Source organism: Amphichorda felina, assembly GCF_050947745.1.
Source record: "Amphichorda felina strain 45539 chromosome Unknown scaffold_6, whole genome shotgun sequence".
Taxonomy (NCBI): domain Eukaryota; kingdom Fungi; phylum Ascomycota; class Sordariomycetes; order Hypocreales; family Bionectriaceae; genus Amphichorda; species Amphichorda felina.
Window position 1 is genome coordinate 2,336,972 of NW_028145044.1, and position 19,865 is coordinate 2,356,836.

The 19,865-nt window shown below is 54.2% G+C and overlaps 6 protein-coding genes and 1 non-coding gene across 7 annotated transcripts; 2 read left to right on the forward strand and 5 right to left on the reverse strand.

Annotated features, from left to right (window-relative positions):
* Positions 1-4,551: 4,551 nt before the first annotated feature.
* Positions 4,552-5,653, forward strand: MIR1_2 (mitochondrial carrier domain-containing protein; the record flags this gene model as incomplete). The annotated part of the gene is made up of 4 exons (XM_083195971.1): positions 4,552-4,670; positions 4,738-5,157; positions 5,214-5,544; positions 5,600-5,653. 4 exons carry the CDS (start codon positions 4,552-4,554, stop codon positions 5,651-5,653), a joined length of 924 nt encoding a protein of 307 aa, XP_083048987.1.
* A 1,506-nt stretch (positions 5,654-7,159) lies between these two features.
* Positions 7,160-9,447, forward strand: SDA1 (SDA1-domain-containing protein; the record flags this gene model as incomplete). The annotated part of the gene is made up of 2 exons (XM_083195972.1): positions 7,160-7,206; positions 7,260-9,447. The coding sequence occupies 2 exons, from the start codon at positions 7,160-7,162 to the stop codon at positions 9,445-9,447; spliced, it is 2,235 nt and encodes a 744-aa protein (XP_083048988.1).
* A 155-nt stretch (positions 9,448-9,602) lies between these two features.
* On the reverse strand, positions 9,603-10,379 carry ACO1O0_006587 (2-deoxyribose-5-phosphate aldolase; the record flags this gene model as incomplete). The annotated part of the gene is made up of 1 exon (XM_083195973.1): positions 9,603-10,379. One exon carries the CDS (start codon positions 10,377-10,379, stop codon positions 9,603-9,605), a length of 777 nt encoding a protein of 258 aa, XP_083048989.1.
* Positions 10,380-13,393: 3,014 nt separating this feature from the next.
* On the reverse strand, positions 13,394-14,065 carry ACO1O0_006588 (uncharacterized protein; the record flags this gene model as incomplete). Its single annotated transcript, XM_083195974.1, has 1 exon — positions 13,394-14,065. The coding sequence occupies one exon, from the start codon at positions 14,063-14,065 to the stop codon at positions 13,394-13,396; it is 672 nt and encodes a 223-aa protein (XP_083048990.1).
* A 937-nt stretch (positions 14,066-15,002) lies between these two features.
* ACO1O0_006589 lies at positions 15,003-15,074 on the reverse strand. Its single transcript has one exon. It is a non-coding gene; the product is annotated as a tRNA-Asp (tRNA).
* Positions 15,075-15,274: 200 nt separating this feature from the next.
* Positions 15,275-15,775, reverse strand: ACO1O0_006590 (uncharacterized protein; the record flags this gene model as incomplete). Its single annotated transcript, XM_083195975.1, has 1 exon — positions 15,275-15,775. The coding sequence occupies one exon, from the start codon at positions 15,773-15,775 to the stop codon at positions 15,275-15,277; it is 501 nt and encodes a 166-aa protein (XP_083048991.1).
* A 648-nt stretch (positions 15,776-16,423) lies between these two features.
* Positions 16,424-18,028, reverse strand: ACO1O0_006591 (major facilitator superfamily domain-containing protein; the record flags this gene model as incomplete). The annotated part of the gene is made up of 4 exons (XM_083195976.1): positions 16,424-17,181; positions 17,235-17,459; positions 17,519-17,736; positions 17,796-18,028. 4 exons carry the CDS (start codon positions 18,026-18,028, stop codon positions 16,424-16,426), a joined length of 1,434 nt encoding a protein of 477 aa, XP_083048992.1.
* Between the last annotated feature and the right edge of the window lie 1,837 nt (positions 18,029-19,865).

The following is a 19,865-nucleotide window of genomic DNA, read 5'->3' on the forward strand; positions in this document are numbered from 1 at the left end:
CCAAGACAATTTTGCCCTGTAGTATAGCGACGATAAGTCTAGAACCCTCGCGGAAATACCAGGTCACGTTCTCGGGAGTATGCAACGGACAGTGACGAGTTTGTGCCATGACACCAAATTCTTAGCATGTCCGGGCGGTTCGCGCGCACTTCGAGACGCCTTAAAAGAATGCGAGCCGCCTATTAATTATCCGATCCGCCAGGGCCCCTCCCACCAAGTACTCAAATAAGACGGGAAATCAACACGCGCTTGCGCAGCGCCCACCTGGCAATACGTACAGGTAGTGCACCGTATTACTAGACATACTTGGACCTTCTTCATTCGAAGTGCCTACTAATTCTAACACACAAATTCCAAGACGGCGGGGCGCAGTGCCCAGGGGTGGAGTCTGCCTTTTGGACTTAGCTGTTCTATTGGCGAAATCCGGCCTCCGAAATCCGTGTCAAAGGATCTCTTTGGGTAGTACTCCGTAGTTTAGGCGCACCTAATGGTGCCCACATGGTAGATACAGTACGGAGTACCGCGACTTGTATCTTAGGTGCTTCTAATACCACCGCGCTACAAGGAAAATCATTCTGATTGGCTCGCTGGTCGAGTAAAACATACAGGACTAATAGATGAGGCGGGCGTCTTGAAAATTTACTCCGCACTCACCGACGGTTTCCGCAGTCTTCATATTCCCAAGGATAACGGCTACATAAGAACGCCTCTATCCTACGTCCAGTGTTTAAAAATAATCTCATCGTCTTCATACAAAACTTTCTACTCTATACAAACAGTGGCATCGAAAGCACAAAGATATCTTCTGCATCATGGAGTCGGCCAGCAATTAGTGGGTAGCTGCGACGTACCCCAAGGCCCGGCCCGTTGTTGGCTAACCACACCCCTCTCACCTTAAGCTCCGCCGCCATCTCCACCACCTCCTCCGGCTCCGGTTCCGGGGCCCCTCAGCCAAGCCCCGCCATCGCCCAGTGGGCATCAACGACGGATAACATGGAAAGATTTTGGGTGGCTGGCCAGTCTACGGCAGAGCAGCGCTCACAGGATGTCCAGAATGCTATAGCCCAGGCTGCTAGCATTCTAAATGGTCCGGGAACGCAATGGCATCTGAATTCTTCCGGGTGCTATGGAGTACGAACCTGGCATGGGATACTATCTGCAATTAGCTGGGGGTTCTGGTTTGGACTGACGGACGGCCCCGAAAGGATTGAAAAGGCTGGGAAACGGCCATGCTCCGGTACCTACAGTAGGTGGGCACAGGATGCGACGCGCAAAGCAACGCTCCACCATGAGAGCGAATGAGATCAATGTCATACTATTTAATGATGGACATGTGCGTGCAACGCCTAGTAGTACGAATTTGCGCGTCCGGTTTCCAGCCCCAGCTGGTTGCAAGCCAAATTTGGGTTGGAGAGACGTGATTTGGCTATTGCAAAAGGGCGCAGCAGTAATACCCATCGATTCTTGGTAGAGGATCATTGCACGGGAGGTGTCTCGCAGCGGAACTGTAGTTCGCGAACCACCACCACAGGCCGACAATGACGGTCCGCCAAGGCGTCTTCTGAGGATAAGCACTTGGCCTCCAACCAGCCGGCCGGGGGCCCCCGAGTCAGCCATTGATACGCCATATTCGTGCAGGTCATCTCAACTTTAGATACGGAATGAACACTTCACTCCTCCGTATCATTAGGTAGGATTAGGTCCTTAAGTGGGCATCCTAGCGTTCCAAGATGTCGGGTACAGAACAATATAATCATTCACACCCAGTTCGTCAATTAAAACACCTGGCAAGCCATCGAAAGGTAATATTTATTTGAAAATTTCACTGACTTGGACGCGGGCTGTCGAGCCTTTCTATCAAGGCCTCTTGTAATCTGCAGCTCTTCTGATCGTGAAGGCAGATTTGTATGCAGCCTTGCTGTACGCCATTGAAGTTGCAATGTTTTGTTTTTATAAATCAACCTTGAGGCTGGGCGGATCCTGATGTATCCTTTCGTATAATGCTAGTTTGCTGTCCTTGAGCTAGTAGCAAGTGTCGATATGGTTTTGCATTCATAGGTTTGAGGCTGGGTATCAAACATCGTACGACGTGACTTTTTTTCTCCCCATCCCGTGCCGCAGTAACGTGGTTGCCTTACGGAACTAAAATTTTGCGCATTTGTGAGCCGCATATCCGCACAGAACTCGCTCTCACTGGCAACTACGTGATGGGTGCATGAAGATTGATATGATGATGAGTGACGTGGTGAGTGGCTGCCAAACCAGGGCGTCAATCAGCCGGGTAGTCCACAAATGCCGGGATACTCCATCGAGACGCATCTGCACATGTGTCTCCTACTAAGTACTTGCTTCATAGGCATGTAGGCAGCAAATACATCTGCGCACTTGCGGCAACTTGGCTAATAATCAACTCTAATGCTACCGCCATTGCCAAATTTCGTCTTGCGCATTGGATTGATCTAAATGAGCCGGTTGCTGTCCGACATGGCAGATTTGGAGATATATAAGGGCCAGCATCCACGGCAACGAGTGAAGCGGTCCAAGCCTTAACCTCACACCTTTGCGAATACTATTATACGCCTGCTATAAATCCCAAACACAAACATATCTCAATGATGGATCAAACCAGAACTCCGTAAGTTGGCTGCTTCCCTGCGGCGCGACCTCATTACCGTTGGCGCAAATACTAACTAATACGGATACTAGGTCGGTAGAATCCACCTCCACCGCCGGCCCCACAGCCGCCACAAGCCAGCCCAGTCCCGCCATCGTCCGTTGGGCATCGGCCCCGGATAACATGGGCGCATTTCTGGCGACCGGCCAGACCACGCTTGAGCAGCGCTCTCACGCCATTGAAAATACCATGGAACAGGCTACCGGTGTTCTCCAAGGCGGGGAAGCTCAATGACCCGTGGATTCTCCAGGTGTTGATGATGGATGTACTGAGCTCGGAGGGAGAAGACAGCAATAGCAACGATGCTCTGCTACTAGAAGAGCTATCCGAGGTGGCGTGGAAAACAAATATTGCCCTACGAGAGGGAATGCGATCAGTCTCATGCTAGAGTTACATCCTCAGCTCATATTGCCACAAATTGAGTGTTGTGCCATTACAAAATCGGTCTCGATCAATTTGTCAGTGAGCAAACAAGTTCCATACCTACGGAGTACCACATACAAAGTAGGAGGCTTCCCTGCATCGCCAGCATCAGTTGGCGAAGCTGCGCAAATCCTATAATTCAGTGCTCTCTGGCATCACGTCTCACGATTCGACCACACTAATGCAGGGCGCAGGGCTTAAAGTCAGCTCTACTCTGCCCGAAGACCATTGTGCACTGCCATGAGTTCTAAGGCTGCCGGCCAATGATACTTGGCGCACCTATGATATTACACGGTATTATGCGCATTTGGCGTGATGCGCATCTGCTGAGTGAAGGAGCCGTCGCGTGGCCCACGATGACGTTGGATGGCACGGCGGCTCGTCCTCTCAGGTACGTAGTATGTACGGATTACCTGCAAATGCCAATAGGCGACCACAGTGGAGTCGTAGCCTTTCCGACTTTCGTAAGTCGTACCTAGCACCAATTATTCCAGAGACAATGGCAATCTGAATCCCCGCCAGCGCCACTTAAACATGGCGGCCGAAAGAATGCCGGGGCAGACCCGGGTCGACCGGACAATCAAAGACTGGGATTACGATATTGTCCATTCTCCCTTATCACCAGCATCGCCGCCCCCTCCTCTGTATGAATCCAAGGCGTTGAATACCAGGCATTGAATCGCGCTGCGCATCGCGCATCTGCTGACTCACCACCCCTCGCAGTCGGGCGCGCGGCATCCGCTAGTGCGGCCAGGCGACGACAGTTCGCTGTTTCCATCTGTCACAGAACGTCACAGCGGCGATGGCGTTGATAAAACCTGGGCAGGCCAACAGTGGGGCCCAGACAGTGCCAACCGGCCTGCGACGGACTCCGTAATCATTTCGCGGACGCCGTGGGATCCGTGCATACGCAATTGCGCCAACTTGCTGGCCCCGTTGTGGACAGCCGACTCATTCACAACGGCGCGTCGAATCATTCGCCGTCATTCTAGTCAGGAACAAAGTTTGGCAGTTTAGACGGTTGAACAATTAAGGCCAATTGGGGTCCAAGAGTGCACCGTTTAGTGACGTTGTGGAGGGGGTACGTACCAAATTCGTGCTGTTGTCTCTGTTCCCGACTCTTTCCCGACAGTTTCCGAGGCGATTTTTTGTCAGGGCTGTGCTCTGATTGGCTGTCGGGCGCCAATCCAGGACGCCCCAGTGGCCAGTGCAGGTCCACTGCCCCCGGTCCCCCGGCAGAAGAACGCAAAGGCTGGAAGGCTGGAAAAAGACCTCACCTCCCGTGCTCCCGTCCTCCGGACACATTTTTCCCTCCTTCGTCCTCCTCATCCCTACAAAGGCACCAACTCCCGAACCGCCTCCTCGTCCCCCGTCTTCGCTCCCTCGAAGTCGGCTCACCTGGTCTCGTTCGTCTAGAGTATCCTCTCCGCTCAATCCCTTTAATTCCAGTCACAATGGCCACCAAGGAGGCCGCCCCTGCCACCCCCCAGGGCTTCGCCCTGTACTCTCGCTTCGCCCTCGCCGGTGCTGTCTGCTGCTCCATCACCCACGGTGCCCTGACTCCCGTCGATGTGTACGTTTGTCCCTTCTCCCAACGACGGCCGTATAAGAGAACACCCATGCTAACGCGACCCCAACAGCGTCAAGACCCGCATCCAGCTCGACCCCAAGACCTACAACCGCGGTCTCATCGGCGGCTTCCGCCAGGTCATCCAGAATGAGGGTGCTGGCGCTCTCCTCACCGGTGCCGGCCCTACCTTTGCCGGTTACTTCCTCCAGGGCTCCCTGAAGTTCGGCGGATACGAGTTCTTCAAGAAGCAGTGGATCAACACCCTTGGTCTCGAGACTGCCTCCAACAACCGCACCGCCGTCTACCTCGCCTCTTCCGCCGCCGCCGAGTTCTTCGCCGACATTGCCCTGTGCCCCCTTGAGGCCACCCGTATCCGTCTCGTCTCCGAACCCACCTACGCCAGCGGTCTCATCAGCGGTTTCAGCAAGATGCTCAAGAACGAGGGTATTGCCTCTTTCTACGCTGGTTTCGGTCCCATCCTCTTCAAGCAGTAAGTCTAATTCACACGAAAATCCCGTCCCGCAAGCCCACGCTCACACCAAACAGGATCCCCTACACCATGGCCAAGTTCGTCGTCTTCGAGAAGGTTTCCGAGGCCGTCTTCAAGCAGTTCCCCAAGGAGAAGCTCTCCGACAGCATGCAGACCGTCGCCAACCTCGGATCCGGTCTCATCGCCGGTTTCGCCGCCGCCATCGTCTCCCAGCCCGCCGACACCATGCTCTCCAAGATCAACAAGACCAAGGGTGAGCCTGGTGAGGGTACCATGTCTCGTCTCTTCAAGATTGGCAAGGAGCTCGGTCTCCGCGGCTCCTTCGGTGGTATCGGTGCCCGTCTCTTCATGGTCGGCACCCTGACCGCCGGTCAGTTCGCCATCTACGTAAGTCAAATCTCAACTCCCAGATCACTCGAAACAACATGCTAATAGAAAACAGGGCGATCTTAAGCGCCTCTTGAATGCTACCGGGGGTGTGGAAATTGCCAAGTAAACGAGTTCTTGATGATTGAATTCGTCCGGTGGTGATCTGTTGAAGTTGTGGTGGTGATGTTGGAGTAGGGGGGTTGACGCACGATGGTGTGGGCGGGTACCCAAGCGCTGGGCCCTCGCCCAAAAAAAAAACTACTGTGCGAATACTCGGGAGAGCGCCTAAGATGGCTTTCTCGATTAAAAAAACAAACTGGTGGAATCTCGGGGTCGACAATTTCCGCGCAAGCACCAGCGCGGGCATTTTGCTTTGTGTATTTGCCTAGAGTGTAGAGCATAGAGTGGGCGGACTTGGTTGCATCCCAGCCGTTCTCGTTGGGTTGTATAATAGTCAATTTTCTGCGCTTTTCAATGATAGACAAAGAGTTTCTTTTCTACTGATGCCTCTGTCTACACATGTTGACAATGCTGCTGACAATATCCGTACGGCCCCATGCAATGCGCGCGCATCATGGATAACGAGGGCCCCCAATTCGGCGTCAGCCTCTCCACAATCCTCACCACGCACCCACACACCTAGCGCCATATTCCAGCTTCAAATGTGATTGTCCAGCGTTGTCGCTTCGGGGGTTGCCGAACTCGGCAATTGACACGGCGCCGGCCATTTGGTACTACCCCAGACTCGAGACGTTGCACATGGCCGATTGTCGTGAGGAGGAATGTGCGAAGCTGGTAGCACAACAAGGCGTGGTCGGTGGAAGGTGCGCTTGACTGTTATTGGTGGCTTGAGGGTATGGCGTAAAATGGTGAATGACTTGAGGAGATTTAACTTTCACCGATAGACCGAGCGGGAGGGCCAGCCAGCCGGATTCAATCAACACCATCGTATTGGGCCACCACTTGGATCGGGGCATCGTGTCGGACTTCATCTACCAGTATGACCCTACCCGGGAGAATCGGTGTATGTATGATGTATTCTGTCTGAAATCGTGGGTATGTTCCCACGTCTATTGTTGTGCGTGTAGCTCAGTGCATTTCGCCTGTTCCCGTGGTGATTATAAAGCATACATTCATATTGAATTCATATGTGCTCGTGTATTAATATTTATTCTGGCTATGGCAGTGTGTACTTGTGATGATGTATGTTCGCTCGTAACATCTCCTCTAAATGTGTCTTGGATCAGCGCAACAAGAGAATCAATTGCAGGGGTGGCGGCTTATCTTATCAGCACCACCAGAATTGCTAGAGGTTGCTATTCCTATCTCTAGCGGCACTAACGCAGGCATCGCCAAATAAGCCGATTGTATTCGTACGACATCCAGTTATGAGGCATGCTGTGTGATGGAAATCAGTGATGAAATGATAACAGTGGTTGTCTTTTTTATGGTTTCAGACAGTAGAATGGGGAACGGACTGGCAACCCACTTTGGGGAGGTCCACCCCGCTTATCTTATCAGCTAGGTCCACCAAAATTTCTGTGAAGACTGCGATTCTCCCCACCACCCAACCTCGCCTCCGACAAGATAAATCCCATTTAGGCGGCCATTGCATTGACAGCTCAAGCTCAAAATGCCGAAACGAAAGGTTGCGGCGCTCGAGAAGATCGATGCGGATTTGTACGCGCCCCCGACACCGTCCCCGTGGACTCCCCAGCTAACCTAATTCGCAGCGCGAGTCTCCAGTACAAGATCCGCCGTGACCCCCAGTCCTACATTGACGACTTCCGCCGGCAATGGGACCAGTACGAGTCTCAGCGCGAGATTTTCCTCGTCGCTCCCACGACGGCCTCGGCCGAGGCGACCGAGTCCTTCCGTAACCTCGTCGACCTCGTCGCCCACGTTGCCGACTGCTACCCCGAGGAGACGCGGACGTTCCCTGATGACCTGAAGGCGATCCTGGAGCAGCACCATGCCCAGCTGGGCCCGGAGCTGAGGGAGAAGATTGTGGGCAGTCTGATGCTCCTGAGACGCAAGGAGATCATTGACTCGGCCAGCGCGCTGACCTGCCTCTTCCCCATCCTTGTGTCGTCGCCGAGCAAGACCCTCCGAGGCGAGCTCTTTGGCAAGATCCTGGGGGACCTGCGCAACGCCAACGCCAAGTCCATCAACCACCCTCTTAACCGCACAATCCAGACTGTCCTCTATAACCTCATAACCGCGGACCGGGCATCGCCCCGCGCCATCTGGGCCATCAAGCTGACCCGCGAACTGTGGAAGCGCCAGATCTGGACCGACGCGAAACCCGTCGATGTGATGCGCGAGGCCTGTCTTGCCGACAACGAAAAGGTGGTCATCGGCGCCGTGCGCTTCTTCCTCGGCGGCGACAAGGAGCGCGAAGAGCTCGAGGACGAGAGCAGCGACGAGGAGGTGGACCTGTCCAAGATCCGCCACCAGATCGGCATCAACAAGAAGTCCAAGAAGCAGAAGAAGGCCTACGACAAGGCCGTCAGCAAGGTCCACCGCGCTGAGCGCAAGAAGAACAAGCCGCACCCGCTCAACTTCTCGGCGCTGCACCTGCTGCACGACCCGCAGAACTTTGCCGAGCAGCTCTTCTCCAAGCACCTGCAGAACACCAAGGCCAAGCTGTCGCTCGACTCACGCCTCCTGGTGCTGCAGCTGGTGACGCGCCTGGTCGGCCTGCACCGGCTGACGGTCGTGGCGCTGTACTCGTGGTTCATCAAGTTCCTGACGCCCCGCCAGCAGTCGGTCACGTCGTTCCTGGCGTCGCTGGCGCAGGGCACGCACAACCTCGTCCCGCCCGATGTGCTGGAGCCGCTTCTTCAGAAGATTGCCAACGAGTTCGTGTCGGAGGCGTCGGCGGCCGAGGTGGCGGCCGCGGGCCTCAACTCGATCCGCGAGATTTGCGCGCGCCAGCCGCTGGCCATGACGGATACGCTGCTGCAGGATCTCGTGCAGTACAAGAAGAGCAAAGATAAGGGCGTCATGATGGCGGCCAAGGGTCTGCTGTCTCTGTACCGGGAGGTTGACCCCGAGCTGCTGAAGAAGAAGGATCGTGGCAAGGATGCTACGATTGGGCTCAAGGTTGGCACCCTTACGTCCCGCAAATACGGCGAGGAGGAAGCTGGTGGTATCGAGGGCCTGGATCTGCTGGAGAAGTGGAAGGAAGAGGAGAAGAAGAGGAAACGCCTCGAGAAGGGTCTGCCCGAGACGGCCGGCAGCGACGAGGAGGACAAGGAAGAGGATGATGGTTTCAACTCGGACGAGTGGGAGGTTGACTCGGATGACAGCAGCGATTCGGGTGGCTGGATAAACGTCAGCGACGCGGAGGACGATGCGCCTGCGCCAAAGAAGCGCAAGGCCGGCGATGACGAGGAAGACGATGCAGAGGACAAGGAGGCCAGCGAAGCCCGAAAGGAGAACGAAGCCGAGATCCAGCGCATCTCCAAGCTTGCCACGACCACCATCCTCACACCCGCCGATCTGGCCAAGCTCCAGGAGCTCCGCGCGGCGGCGTCGATCGACAAGGCCCTCGGGCCCAAGCGTGGCAAGGGCAGGGACCCCTCCGGGGGACGCCACGCGGACGACGGCCTGACGGCGGAGAACATCGAGGCGCCAGCCAGGCTGCGCAAGCTGACCAAGGAAGAGAAGCTGGCGCTGGCCAAGGAGGGCAAGCCGGAGCGCGAGGAGCACAAGAGCACGCGGGCCATCAAGAAGTCCCAGAAGGAGGCGGCGGGCAAGAGCACGAGCAACCGGGAGAAGGCGCGCAAGAAGAATTTCCTGATGACGCTGGGCAAGGCCAAGAGCAAGCAGAAGAGGAGTCTGGTGGAGACGAGGAAGGTCCTGAGAGCGCACGTCGACAGAAGCACGAGAGGTGGCAGGACGAGGAACTTTGCGTAGACGGGGCCTCGAGGGCGGCTTAGTGTTGGGGCAATTTCATGACCATTATTGGCGTTTGACCATTTGTACATGTCTGGCATATGGAGAATTGAGATCATGTCAACTTGCTTCCCAGCGGATTGAACATCTTGCTAAGACCAAGTGTCTACCGGTAGCTAGCTAGCCATCGGCTTAAACGTGACTGTCGTCGGCTGGTCCGTGATACCCCTCTTGGCGGCTTCTTCCATTATGCTCACCGTAGCCGTGGCGCCAATGCGAGTGACACCCAGCGACATGACATGAAGCAGGTCGTCAAGGGTCCGGACGCCCCCGGCCGCCTTGATCTGCACCCCGGGCTTGGAGTGCTCCCTCATGAGCTTGAGCCGAGGCACCGTGGCGCCCTTGTACGAGTACATGCCGTTCTGCTGCTTGACGAAGCCGTACCCCGTCGACGTCTTGACGAAGGCGACACCAATGTCGGAGCACATCTGGCACAGGCGGATGACGTGCTCGTCCTGCAGGTAGTCGTTCTCGAAGATGACCTTGAGGATGGCGCCCTGCGCGACGACGGCGTCGTTGATGGCGCGGATCTCATCCCCGACGTAGCCCCAGTCGCCGCCCAGGGCCTTGCCGATGTTGATGACCATGTCGATCTCCTTGCCGCCGGCCTTGGCAGCGGCGGTGGCCTCGAAGACCTTGACGTCGGTGGTGCTGTTGCCGTGGGGGAAGCCGATGACGGGGCAGACGAGGACGTCGGAGCCCTGCAGCGCCTCCTTGGCCTGGGCGATGGAGTAGGGCTTCACGCAGGCGGTGGCCACGCCGTACTGCTTGCTGATGCGCAGGCCGTCGAGGATCTCGGCGTCAGTCATGGTGGGGTGCAACAGAGAGTGGTCGATCATCTTGGCAATCTGCTGCCGAGTGACGGTGATGGAGTTGGTCTCCTGGGCGGCCATGTTGGTTCAGAATGTGTCTTGGGGTCTGTGGGAAGAAGAGTCCTGCGAGGGAATATATTGGGTATAATTGGTTTGCTTTGAGTGATGATGGATGGCCTTTATTGAATTTGTGCGGTTGATGGCAGATGCTATCCAGTGGTCGTCCCAAGGCCCAAATTGGCTAGTCCGCGCAATGCCGCCCAAACCCCGCCACGGGTGTATAAAATGCCGATCTTGTCCAACGTGGGAGCGATCAGCCGTGTGACAAGTATCAGCAAACCTTTATAAAATACTGAAAAGACGCCTTCCTCGACATAGCGACTATATCATCGTAGTCGCCTGTTTTTATTATACTACGCCACGAAGGGTAGAAGAGGGGCTCAGATTTATGGTGCGGAGTACCTATATAGGCTTAGTGACCTTAAGTGCCGAGGGTTTCCTTGAACCGCTGGAGCCAATACTACCAAATCGGCCACTTTGTATCTGATACTAGTAGTACAAAGTGGCTAGATCGAGATCGGCTTGAGCACCTCTGACCTAGCGATACATAGTGGTGCCTCGAAAACCACAAAATCTTTTACAACTCTGGAAGTATCCCCTTGGTAGCGAAGGCCGCTCTGGCGATCTCACCGATCAGGGCCCAAGGTAACCACCTGTTTCGCACCTTTATTGAACCGTCAAAATGCTGTTGGAGGGAAGGAGCATGTCCACTGGAGATGACTTAAAGCACAATGGAACATCTCCGCACACAGGTTCAGCAGAGGTACTGTGGGTGCATAGTAGTACGAAGGTTGCGGCCAAAAGTAATGATCTGTTTTATATCTACCCTGCTGATAGAAATACGTGGGAAAGGTATATCATTTACGGAGGTATCCGTACTTTTGGCCACAACCTTCGCACACGAGTCCCCTGTGAGAACCTCTATCCCAGCCATCCCAAATTGTCGGGCTGTCAGCAGAGGAGGAAGTGGTCCACATCAAATGAGCTCCCAACTCTGGGGCCCTACCACGGAAGCACGGCTGCATAAGCTGGGTTTACAGGGGCTGGTCGGGGGCTGGGTGCACATTGACAGTGTTGTTGGCGGGTATAAAGCACAGATGGTATCCGTAGGCAGGACTGGAATATCCCACCTGCATCTTCCTCCACCAGTTTCCAACGTCATGGGCCTGCAAGGTCCATCCCGCAGAATGCCCAGATTCCTGGACAATCTGTTAGCTGCGCCAATAGAACAAGACTCATCCGCGCTGACCAGCGACACGTTCACGAGATTCCCCCATCTGCCACCGGAAATATCCACCAAAATATGGAAGCATGCTCTCTGTGACGCGACGGCCAGCCGGAAAATCAAAGTGGCCGTCTACTACCAGTACCAAGTCACCATGCTCTGCTCTCATCCCCGGACGGAGCGCTTTTGCGGCCACCACAGTGGATGCCAGACATGTGTACATGGTAGGCCATTGTGGAATGTGTCATGCATGAAAGATGACTACTTCGCGTCAACAAGGGACTTCCCAGAGCCAGAGGATGAGACACCGCGCCAAGTACTATCCAGCCTCTGCCTTGCCTGCCGTGAGTCCCGTTCCGTCGTTCTCTCGCGATACCCCCAACCAATGCGAGTCTACCGTGGCGAGTGGCACTCAGGCGCCGACTTCCGAATCGTGCGCTGCAATCCAGCCCTGGATACGCTCATCATCACCGCAATCACAGATGTGGGCAGCCTTGACCGCCCTCAGCCGGGGTTTGAGGCCCTCCCTGGATATCAATCGACGTGCGGGCAATGGAGGCCGATACTTGTACGATTTCCACAAGATGTTCAATTATTCTCTGCCTTCCGACGAATTGTTTCGTCCTTTCTCCATGTCGGCTTCCGCCATATCGGAAGTCGTCTCCTGTTACGGACCTCTGACCCCTTCTTTGACGAACCCCCCAGGCCCAATGATAATCTCGACTTTATGAAATCCAAGGTTCAAGTGTTCATGCTATTTCTGGAGTCGGTGAAGGCGCTATACCTGTGGCCAGATCCCCTAATATGGCCCGAAATCCGAGATGGAGCTATCAGGTTCGATGACGTTAAACATCTTCAGAGACACAAAGATCCGTCACTAAGGAGCATGTTCCGCTCATCCTACGCTCTGACCGACTATAACGAACTCGCCGACAGGCACATCACTCACTATGCTAGCAGCAGCCAGAACAGGGCGCCTAAACCCCAAAAGCTGGAGCGGATTGGATATTATGTGGCGCCACCTTGGCTGGATATTAACTTTCAGTTAAGCAACGATTCACTTAAAGTGGACTATGCAACAGTTTTCCTTGCTCCTAGGTCTCGATTATCAGAAAGTAGCTACTTTTAGGAATGACTGCCTCGTATCATAGAAACTGCTATCTAAAGTACATCACACTCTGATTCTAGTCGAGATCAGACCTTGCGGAACTACCATCTCCCTGTAGTATCCCTCTGGCTACGCCGTGACTCGGCATCTAGACTACGGTGGTCGAGGAGCAATTACCAAGAACACTGCTCAAGGCCCGTATCCTCATGTGAAGATCAACATCAAGTCCAAAATACAATTTGCTATCGTCGAAAAGTCGCATACCTGATGTTGTATTGAAATAGAGATATTCTACTGAATGGCAGATCCCCTGCTAAACATCCCGGAGCCTGCCAGGCGTGCACGGTTTTTGGCTTCTTGGAGTCTCGGGGTCGAGGACCCACTCGGAGCCGAATGTGGGTCCCGGGCCGAGCCGGGGCCGTCAAAGTGATAAGCCATCAATTATTACGACCAAGGCGCTCTTAATTTAATGATACTTTCGCTCATAAGTTTCTACTGAAAAGGTTAAAATGTCAGTAGCTCATGAGAGCGCACACAAAAGGAAGTTCGAAAAATGAAGGTGTGTGGTCTGTATTGTTCTGCCTTGTTGTCAGCTACCGTTCCACCGAGACTACAGTTACATAACTCGCAAAAGATAGATAACTCATAAAAGAAAAAACTAGCAAAGGAAAACTCGGAAACTCACGCCCAGCGCAAGTGTCCTCAGGGCCTGGAGGATCCCGTCAGAAAGGACCCCACCCTCTTGATCCCGCGAAGAGCACGCGCACGGCGCCCTTCGCCCTGTCCGTCAGTCTCGTCGTCGACGTCGTCCTCATCCCACCCAGACTCGAACTCAAGCTCACCCTCAGACTCGGGGTCTTCCCCGGCACTGATAAGATCGGCCCAGACCCTGCAGCTGCCGCACTCCAGCTGCCCACGGCCAGTCCACTTGAGGCGGGCAGCAGCGCAGGTCGGGTGCCTGCACAGGGAGGGCGATGTCATGATGAAGCCCTTGTCGGATGGGTCCCGCTGCTTGAAATCCCAGAAGGCGTGCACCTTGTTCGTGCAGCCCCGGCACCATCCCGGCTTTTCTGGGGTCAGGGGCGTCCCGTTGCAGCCGGGGAATCTGCAGACCCCCACCCGATTGCCAGCCGCCAGCAGGATTTGGTGTCGGTTCTGTCTTTCTCTCACGCGGAGGGCGCCCTGTAGGAAGCCGATGGTGTTTTGGCGCTCTCGCTCGCGGACCATCGGATCTGTCACGGTTGACCTGCCAAACATGGACACGGGCGCCGCAGTAATCTGGGCAATCAGGCGGGTGAGCTGCCTTTGATCTTCGAGGGCTTCCAATGGGAATCTTGCCGGCAGGGGATTGCTCCCACGCACTGAGTGAGCCATGGCTTGTAATGTCGAAAGCTTTGTTTGGTTAAAGGGCTTTAGGTGATGCTGTAAAGCTTGTGCTGTAAGGAGTTGGTAAAGGTTTAGTTGTGAAGTTTTGGTTGTGGGTTTGAAAAAGAGGAGAGAAGGTCAAGATATGATGGGGTTTAAATACTTGGGGAGTTGACGAAAGGAGAGAACCATTAACTTGTGTCTGGGATAATTACAGCTATTCAGTGAGAGTTCGCACATTATTTGGGGTGTTCGGGGAGTGAACAAAAGTTGAAGAGTTTCTTGTGTACTGTTTACTACTAGTTCCGGCTCTACTCCTTACACCGTCTCTGTTTCGAATCACGGACCGTACTCCATAGTTGTGCTTTGCCAGTGGAATGGGCGCACACTCCCAAAAGAGATCTATTTCAAACCAATAGCTATGCCTAGACAGTGGCACGGTGCCTTCTTACAGGCACTTGGACGACAATTATCGTCGCTGAGAAGAGTTCTGACTTATATGACCCTTGACTGGATCAGAGTCACCATTGCCACAAAGCCCAATTTCTTTACAAGTGTTTATAAAATATATATATTCAATTATCTGCTTGTATACCCCTAGGAGGTTCTTACAATGAACACTCAAAGCTCATGCAACCCCTTTAGTCAATCACTGCTTGACCAGTCAGTGCAGGTACACTATTCAGACTGTATGTGCATGATGTTTTCCTGCGGGTTGTACAGTGCTAGAGCCGTGTGATTAGTCAAGAACGAGGTATTTCAAGCACCTCATAGAAGTCTCTAGCAAAAGCATCTGTAGGAACACCAGAAGAGCGACATGATAAAATGTAAAAGTAGGTAGCACTGCAATAAAAAGAAAGATAGGTTTATAGACGTAGTGTCTATTTCCTATAGCTAGGATGGAGCAAAACAATTTCAAAAAAGAAACCGCTGAGCGGCTGGCGGACTCTCCCGCCGGGAATTGAACCCGGGTCTCGAGCGTGACAAGCTCGCATACTGACCACTATACTACGGAAGACGTTGACTGTTGACAGCCAATGTAGTGGAGGCGCTTGGGGATTGACAACGCCAATTATACTAAATACTTACAGCCACAGGAACATTTTGCTTTGCATGAGATTTCAAGACAGCACTTCGAATTCCAACCGCTCTCAAGCACCGCTATACTTACCCAATTGCCGCTGAAGATCTACTCTAGTCATCCATACTTACCAAAGGCTAATCGCTGTCCGAATAGTACGTAGACATGCCCATCGCCCGGTGCTCCTCATCCTTCTCCCTGAACTGCACATCCGGCTCCAGATGCATGACCCTCGCAAACGCCACGCAGCGCGGACACCAAGCGCCCCCGCGCCACCACGAGACCCTACTATACGCCCGGTGACTGGGGACGGGCCTGTCGCACACAGCTATCAGCTCCTCGTTGCGGGCCCCCTGCACGAGGCAGTCCCAGATGTCCCACGCGCGCCGGCTGCACCGCCAGCACCACGTCGATCGCCCGTCCAGGAGCCTGCCGCACCCGGGCGCGTGGCAGACGTCGACGCCGAGGTTGTTACGGTTGACATAGTCGATTACCTCTTCGCGGGGTAGCTCGTACCCGGGGGAGTCGAGCGTCGGATTCTGGGGGTCATCCCAGAATATCTTGGCTGCTTTGCGTGCCGTGCTTACGGCAACGTCAAATACTCCCCTTGATTCTTCCGTCTTTGGTGTACCTTTCATCTTGTTAGGGATGGCTTTTCCTTCAATGTAGGCTTTGATTCCGGTGGCTGACAACTTTGAAGTGACAATTCATTATACCAGGCCTAATCACACGTACAAACCCAGTAAAACACTTCTTATATATCAAAGCGGCTTCTATCACAGGGACAGAAATTGACGGAGAACAAGATCCATCAAATGTGAATCATCATTTGCTCCCCATGACTGTTCTCTTTGTGCGGCTGCGTCCCTTTGTTCTAGCGTCGTTCTTTCATTGTTCTCCAACCCAACTCTAGTGGGCGGAGAAACACCTGAACAAGTGGCACGCCCCAAACGAACAATCACACAGCCTTGTACCTGCGAACTAGTATCATTCTCCTAGTTGCATGGTAGGAGGAAGGGTTCACGCCAACTCCCCGTTTAAGTCATCTCCCATGCATCATCCCGAATGAGGGCTGAGCGGGATACACGCCCAGCACAAGAGCGGTGCTCTGACGCCAATCTCTAGCAATTCTACATTCTATTGACGTCTACAAGTTGAGGCGGTCGGAATTTACAAAGTCAAGAGTGTGTAGGCTTCATCAACAAATACTATTGGTATTATTTTCGCTGGGTAACTAAAACACTGGAGCGTTCCAGCTATCTGATACGCTATATTTCATAAACTCATCAGATCTTCTCCGGAATATGTGCAGCGGCTGCCTGCTCCTCAATTGACTTCCTGGGTAGGTTGGCCTCGGCAGTCTTGGCCTCGGGGTCAGCATCGCGCAGACCGACGTCCGTCTCGCCAAACGAGTCGACGACAGTGACATAGTTAGGGACAAAGTTGACAGCGTAGGCGTAGGTCCAGGCGGCCAGGAAAAAGCACAGAGGTACCACCATGCCAATGCCATTGCCGTGACGGTCATTGGCTACGCCAGTCAGAGGAGGGACACAGGCGCCACCCGAGACACCGGCTACGATCCAGCCGCTTCCACGCTTGGTGTGGCGTCCTAGACCACGCATACCCAGACCGACAATTGTAGGGAAGCAGATAGATTCGAAGAATAGGACGAGGAACAGCATGACGACGGGTGCGTTACCCATGGGCATCGATTCGGGGATAGCGATGGCGGGGATCATGAAGATGATGGCGCAAGTGATGAAGGCAATGAAGACTAATCTGGGTCGGATGTGTCTCATGATGAAGACGCCGAGGAAGCGACCGACAGCAAATGCGGCCTGCGCGCCGGCAAACAACTGGGCGCCAGCCGAGTCGTCGGTGTTGGGGCGTGTCGAAGTGGCGTAGTTGATGAAGAAGCTGGCAATGGCGACCTGAGCGCCGGTGTAGCAGAACTGGGCAAAGGCGGCGTGGAAGAGTTTGTACTGCTGGTGGAAGGGCTTCTCGTCTGCGTTGGAGTGCGTCTCCTGGGCTTGATAGGCCATGTCTGTCATCATTAGCTATAATTAATACACGTAAAAGTGAGAGTGACATCCATACCCGCATCGGTAATTTCAGGGATCTTGCTCATGAAGAACAGGAAAGCAAGGAGCAGGACAAAGATGGCAATGGCAGTGTAGACCCATTGCACGTTGTCGAGCGCCTTCTCATCACCAAAGTTGAAGAAGACGTAGGAACCGAGAACCGGGGCGATGACGGTTCCAATGCCGTTGAAGGCCTGCGACAGGTTGATTCGGATCTCGGCATATCTGGGCGGACCGCAGACTGAGGGAAGATGTCAGCAACATACACAAGAATTTTTGAGAGGTGATGATTCAACTTACCGGTGATGAAGGGGTTCGCGGCAGTCTCGAGGGATCCCAGACCGTTGCCAATGATGAAAATAGAGATACAGAAGCCCGCAAAGCTCTTGGCCTTGATGCAGGGAATCGCGATCAGGGCGCCGACGGCATAGAGGCAGAGGCCCCAGATAAAGACAGCGCGGTAGCCATAGTGTCGCAGGATCCAGGCAGCGTGTCCGATGGACGCTAGAGGATAGGCTCTGTGAGTATCTGTCAGTATTTCGAGGGCGTATGGGGGACATTTATGGTGGAGTCAAACCCGAAGTAGGCAGCCTGGAGACCGGCGGAACGGGCCTGGCCAATGTGGAGGATGTTCTGGAAGTGCTTATTGAGGGTGTCGAGAAGGCCGTAACTGAAACCCCAGAGGAAGAACAGGGTGGTGACGAGGGCAATTGGCCAAATGGACTCGCGGACGGTCAGTTCGGCGGCCCTGGTGACGCTGGTATCGGGGACCTTGAGCGACCGGTCCTTGAAGAACTTCTTGACGCCCATGGTGAAGGCTGGCGGCGGGCAAAGGGGGAAGGGGAAACGGGGATTGAGTTGGGGAAATGCCAGAGGCGAGAGGCGAGCTGACTTGTCGTGCCGGCGCGGTATTATCCTGTCAAAAGAGCAACGTCCCTCTCGATCGCGTAGCCAAAAAGGCGGGCGACGATCAGTTTATGAGCGCAAGCTGCGAGCCGAAGACGCTCACATCCATGGATTGAAGCAACACTGCAGGTGGATCCTAGGATTGAAGGGGGGGCAACGGGCAAGGCTGTGAGTGGTCGATGGGCGACTTGGATTGTTCAACCCAGAGCTTGGCGACGCGGAGGTGGAGGAGATGGGGGAAGAAGGGCCGGTCCAAGGAAAGGCGTGTGCGGGGAGAAGGCGCGACCAAACCCCATGGGGGCATGATGGGGCTTTCTGTGCGAGTCCCTGGCTTCCATGGCTTCCCTGGACTCACCTGCCGGGTCGCGCCTGCCCATCCCGGTTGCACAGTTGCCTGCTGAGAACACCCCTCATTGGTCCCTTGGCCAGGGATGGTCCTCCCCCTCGTCGTGCTCGAGACAATGATGAGCCGAGCTTTACACCTTGCCAATAACATCCTAAGTTGCCGACGGCTTCTTTTCACCCGTTGTCTCGGCGTGCCGTCGTGCAGTGCCGGAGCCGACGGGCCAGAGACGGCAGACATGTGCAATACTGTGCTAGCACTGGTGGAGGCCTATGCCCCCGTCGTCGGCCACGAGTATGATGGCGGACGTGGGTAGCTAGCTGCTGATGTTGCCCAAACGTGCTTCAACGTGGTCGCACTGCGTTGAGTCAATACTTCGTCAGTGCTAGAAACACAATCTCAGTTTCGCAACTTTCATCTAGTTTTGTGGTCAATTCGTCCCAGACAGCGATATGCCCACGCAACTGAGACGACGACATGCTCGGGACATTCTTATCGTACCTAAAAACGGGTTCCGAGCCAGTACGGGTACGAAGCACCAGAAGTAGAAAATGAGTGGAACAATCCGGGATAATTCGAGCAACGTTAACTCTTACGTAGTCTTTCTCATAGCGCAGGTGCATGATAGCCCTTACCCCAGGTTATCGCGCTTCTTAGCGTTCAGCCTCAGCGGGTCAATTCGCGAATTCATTCATAAAAGCCACCTGCCTTTCAACCGAAGGCCTGGTGCACCGTCTGGCTCCGGTGATGGCGACGGCTCTAATCCCATCAAGCCCAACACCGGGAGAATTTATGGCATGATTTCAAAATGCTGCGAATATTAGCCTGTCGTATTCACTCGGGGCTGCCATCGCTTACGAACAGAAATGGACCTGGGCAACTTCAACCTCCCGATGGGCCAATATGGACCAAGGTGTCTTGGCCACCTCTAGATCCCCGTTACGAGCAGCTTTCCTACCTCTATGATTGTGTTGGTTCAGTACTCGCATTGATATTGAGAAGTGGCTTTTGAGATAATGGTTGGTTGGTTGGGTACATATCATTTGACTTGCGTCAGGCCACCACGCGACGTGCTAATCTTGTGAACAAGCTTTCTTCCATGATCCATCACAATTCTTACGGCGACATGCAGGTGCAAACTCGACCAAAGTTGACCAAACTCCGTTGACGAACCATCACGATTGCCTATCTCGACCACGTTTTCCTCAGTGTTCTTCCCTTCAAGGTTAGTCCCTTCTCCATCTCAGCGCCCCGCCGCTAGGCCCTGCGTCTCGATCAATAATCTCGTGCCTTTTGTCTCACTCCGGCTACCGCTACGGTGGAGACACGCATTTTCTGTCTACCTTAACTCGTACGAGTACGTACCCTAAGTAGCCAACGAGTGGAACATCGCGCGCT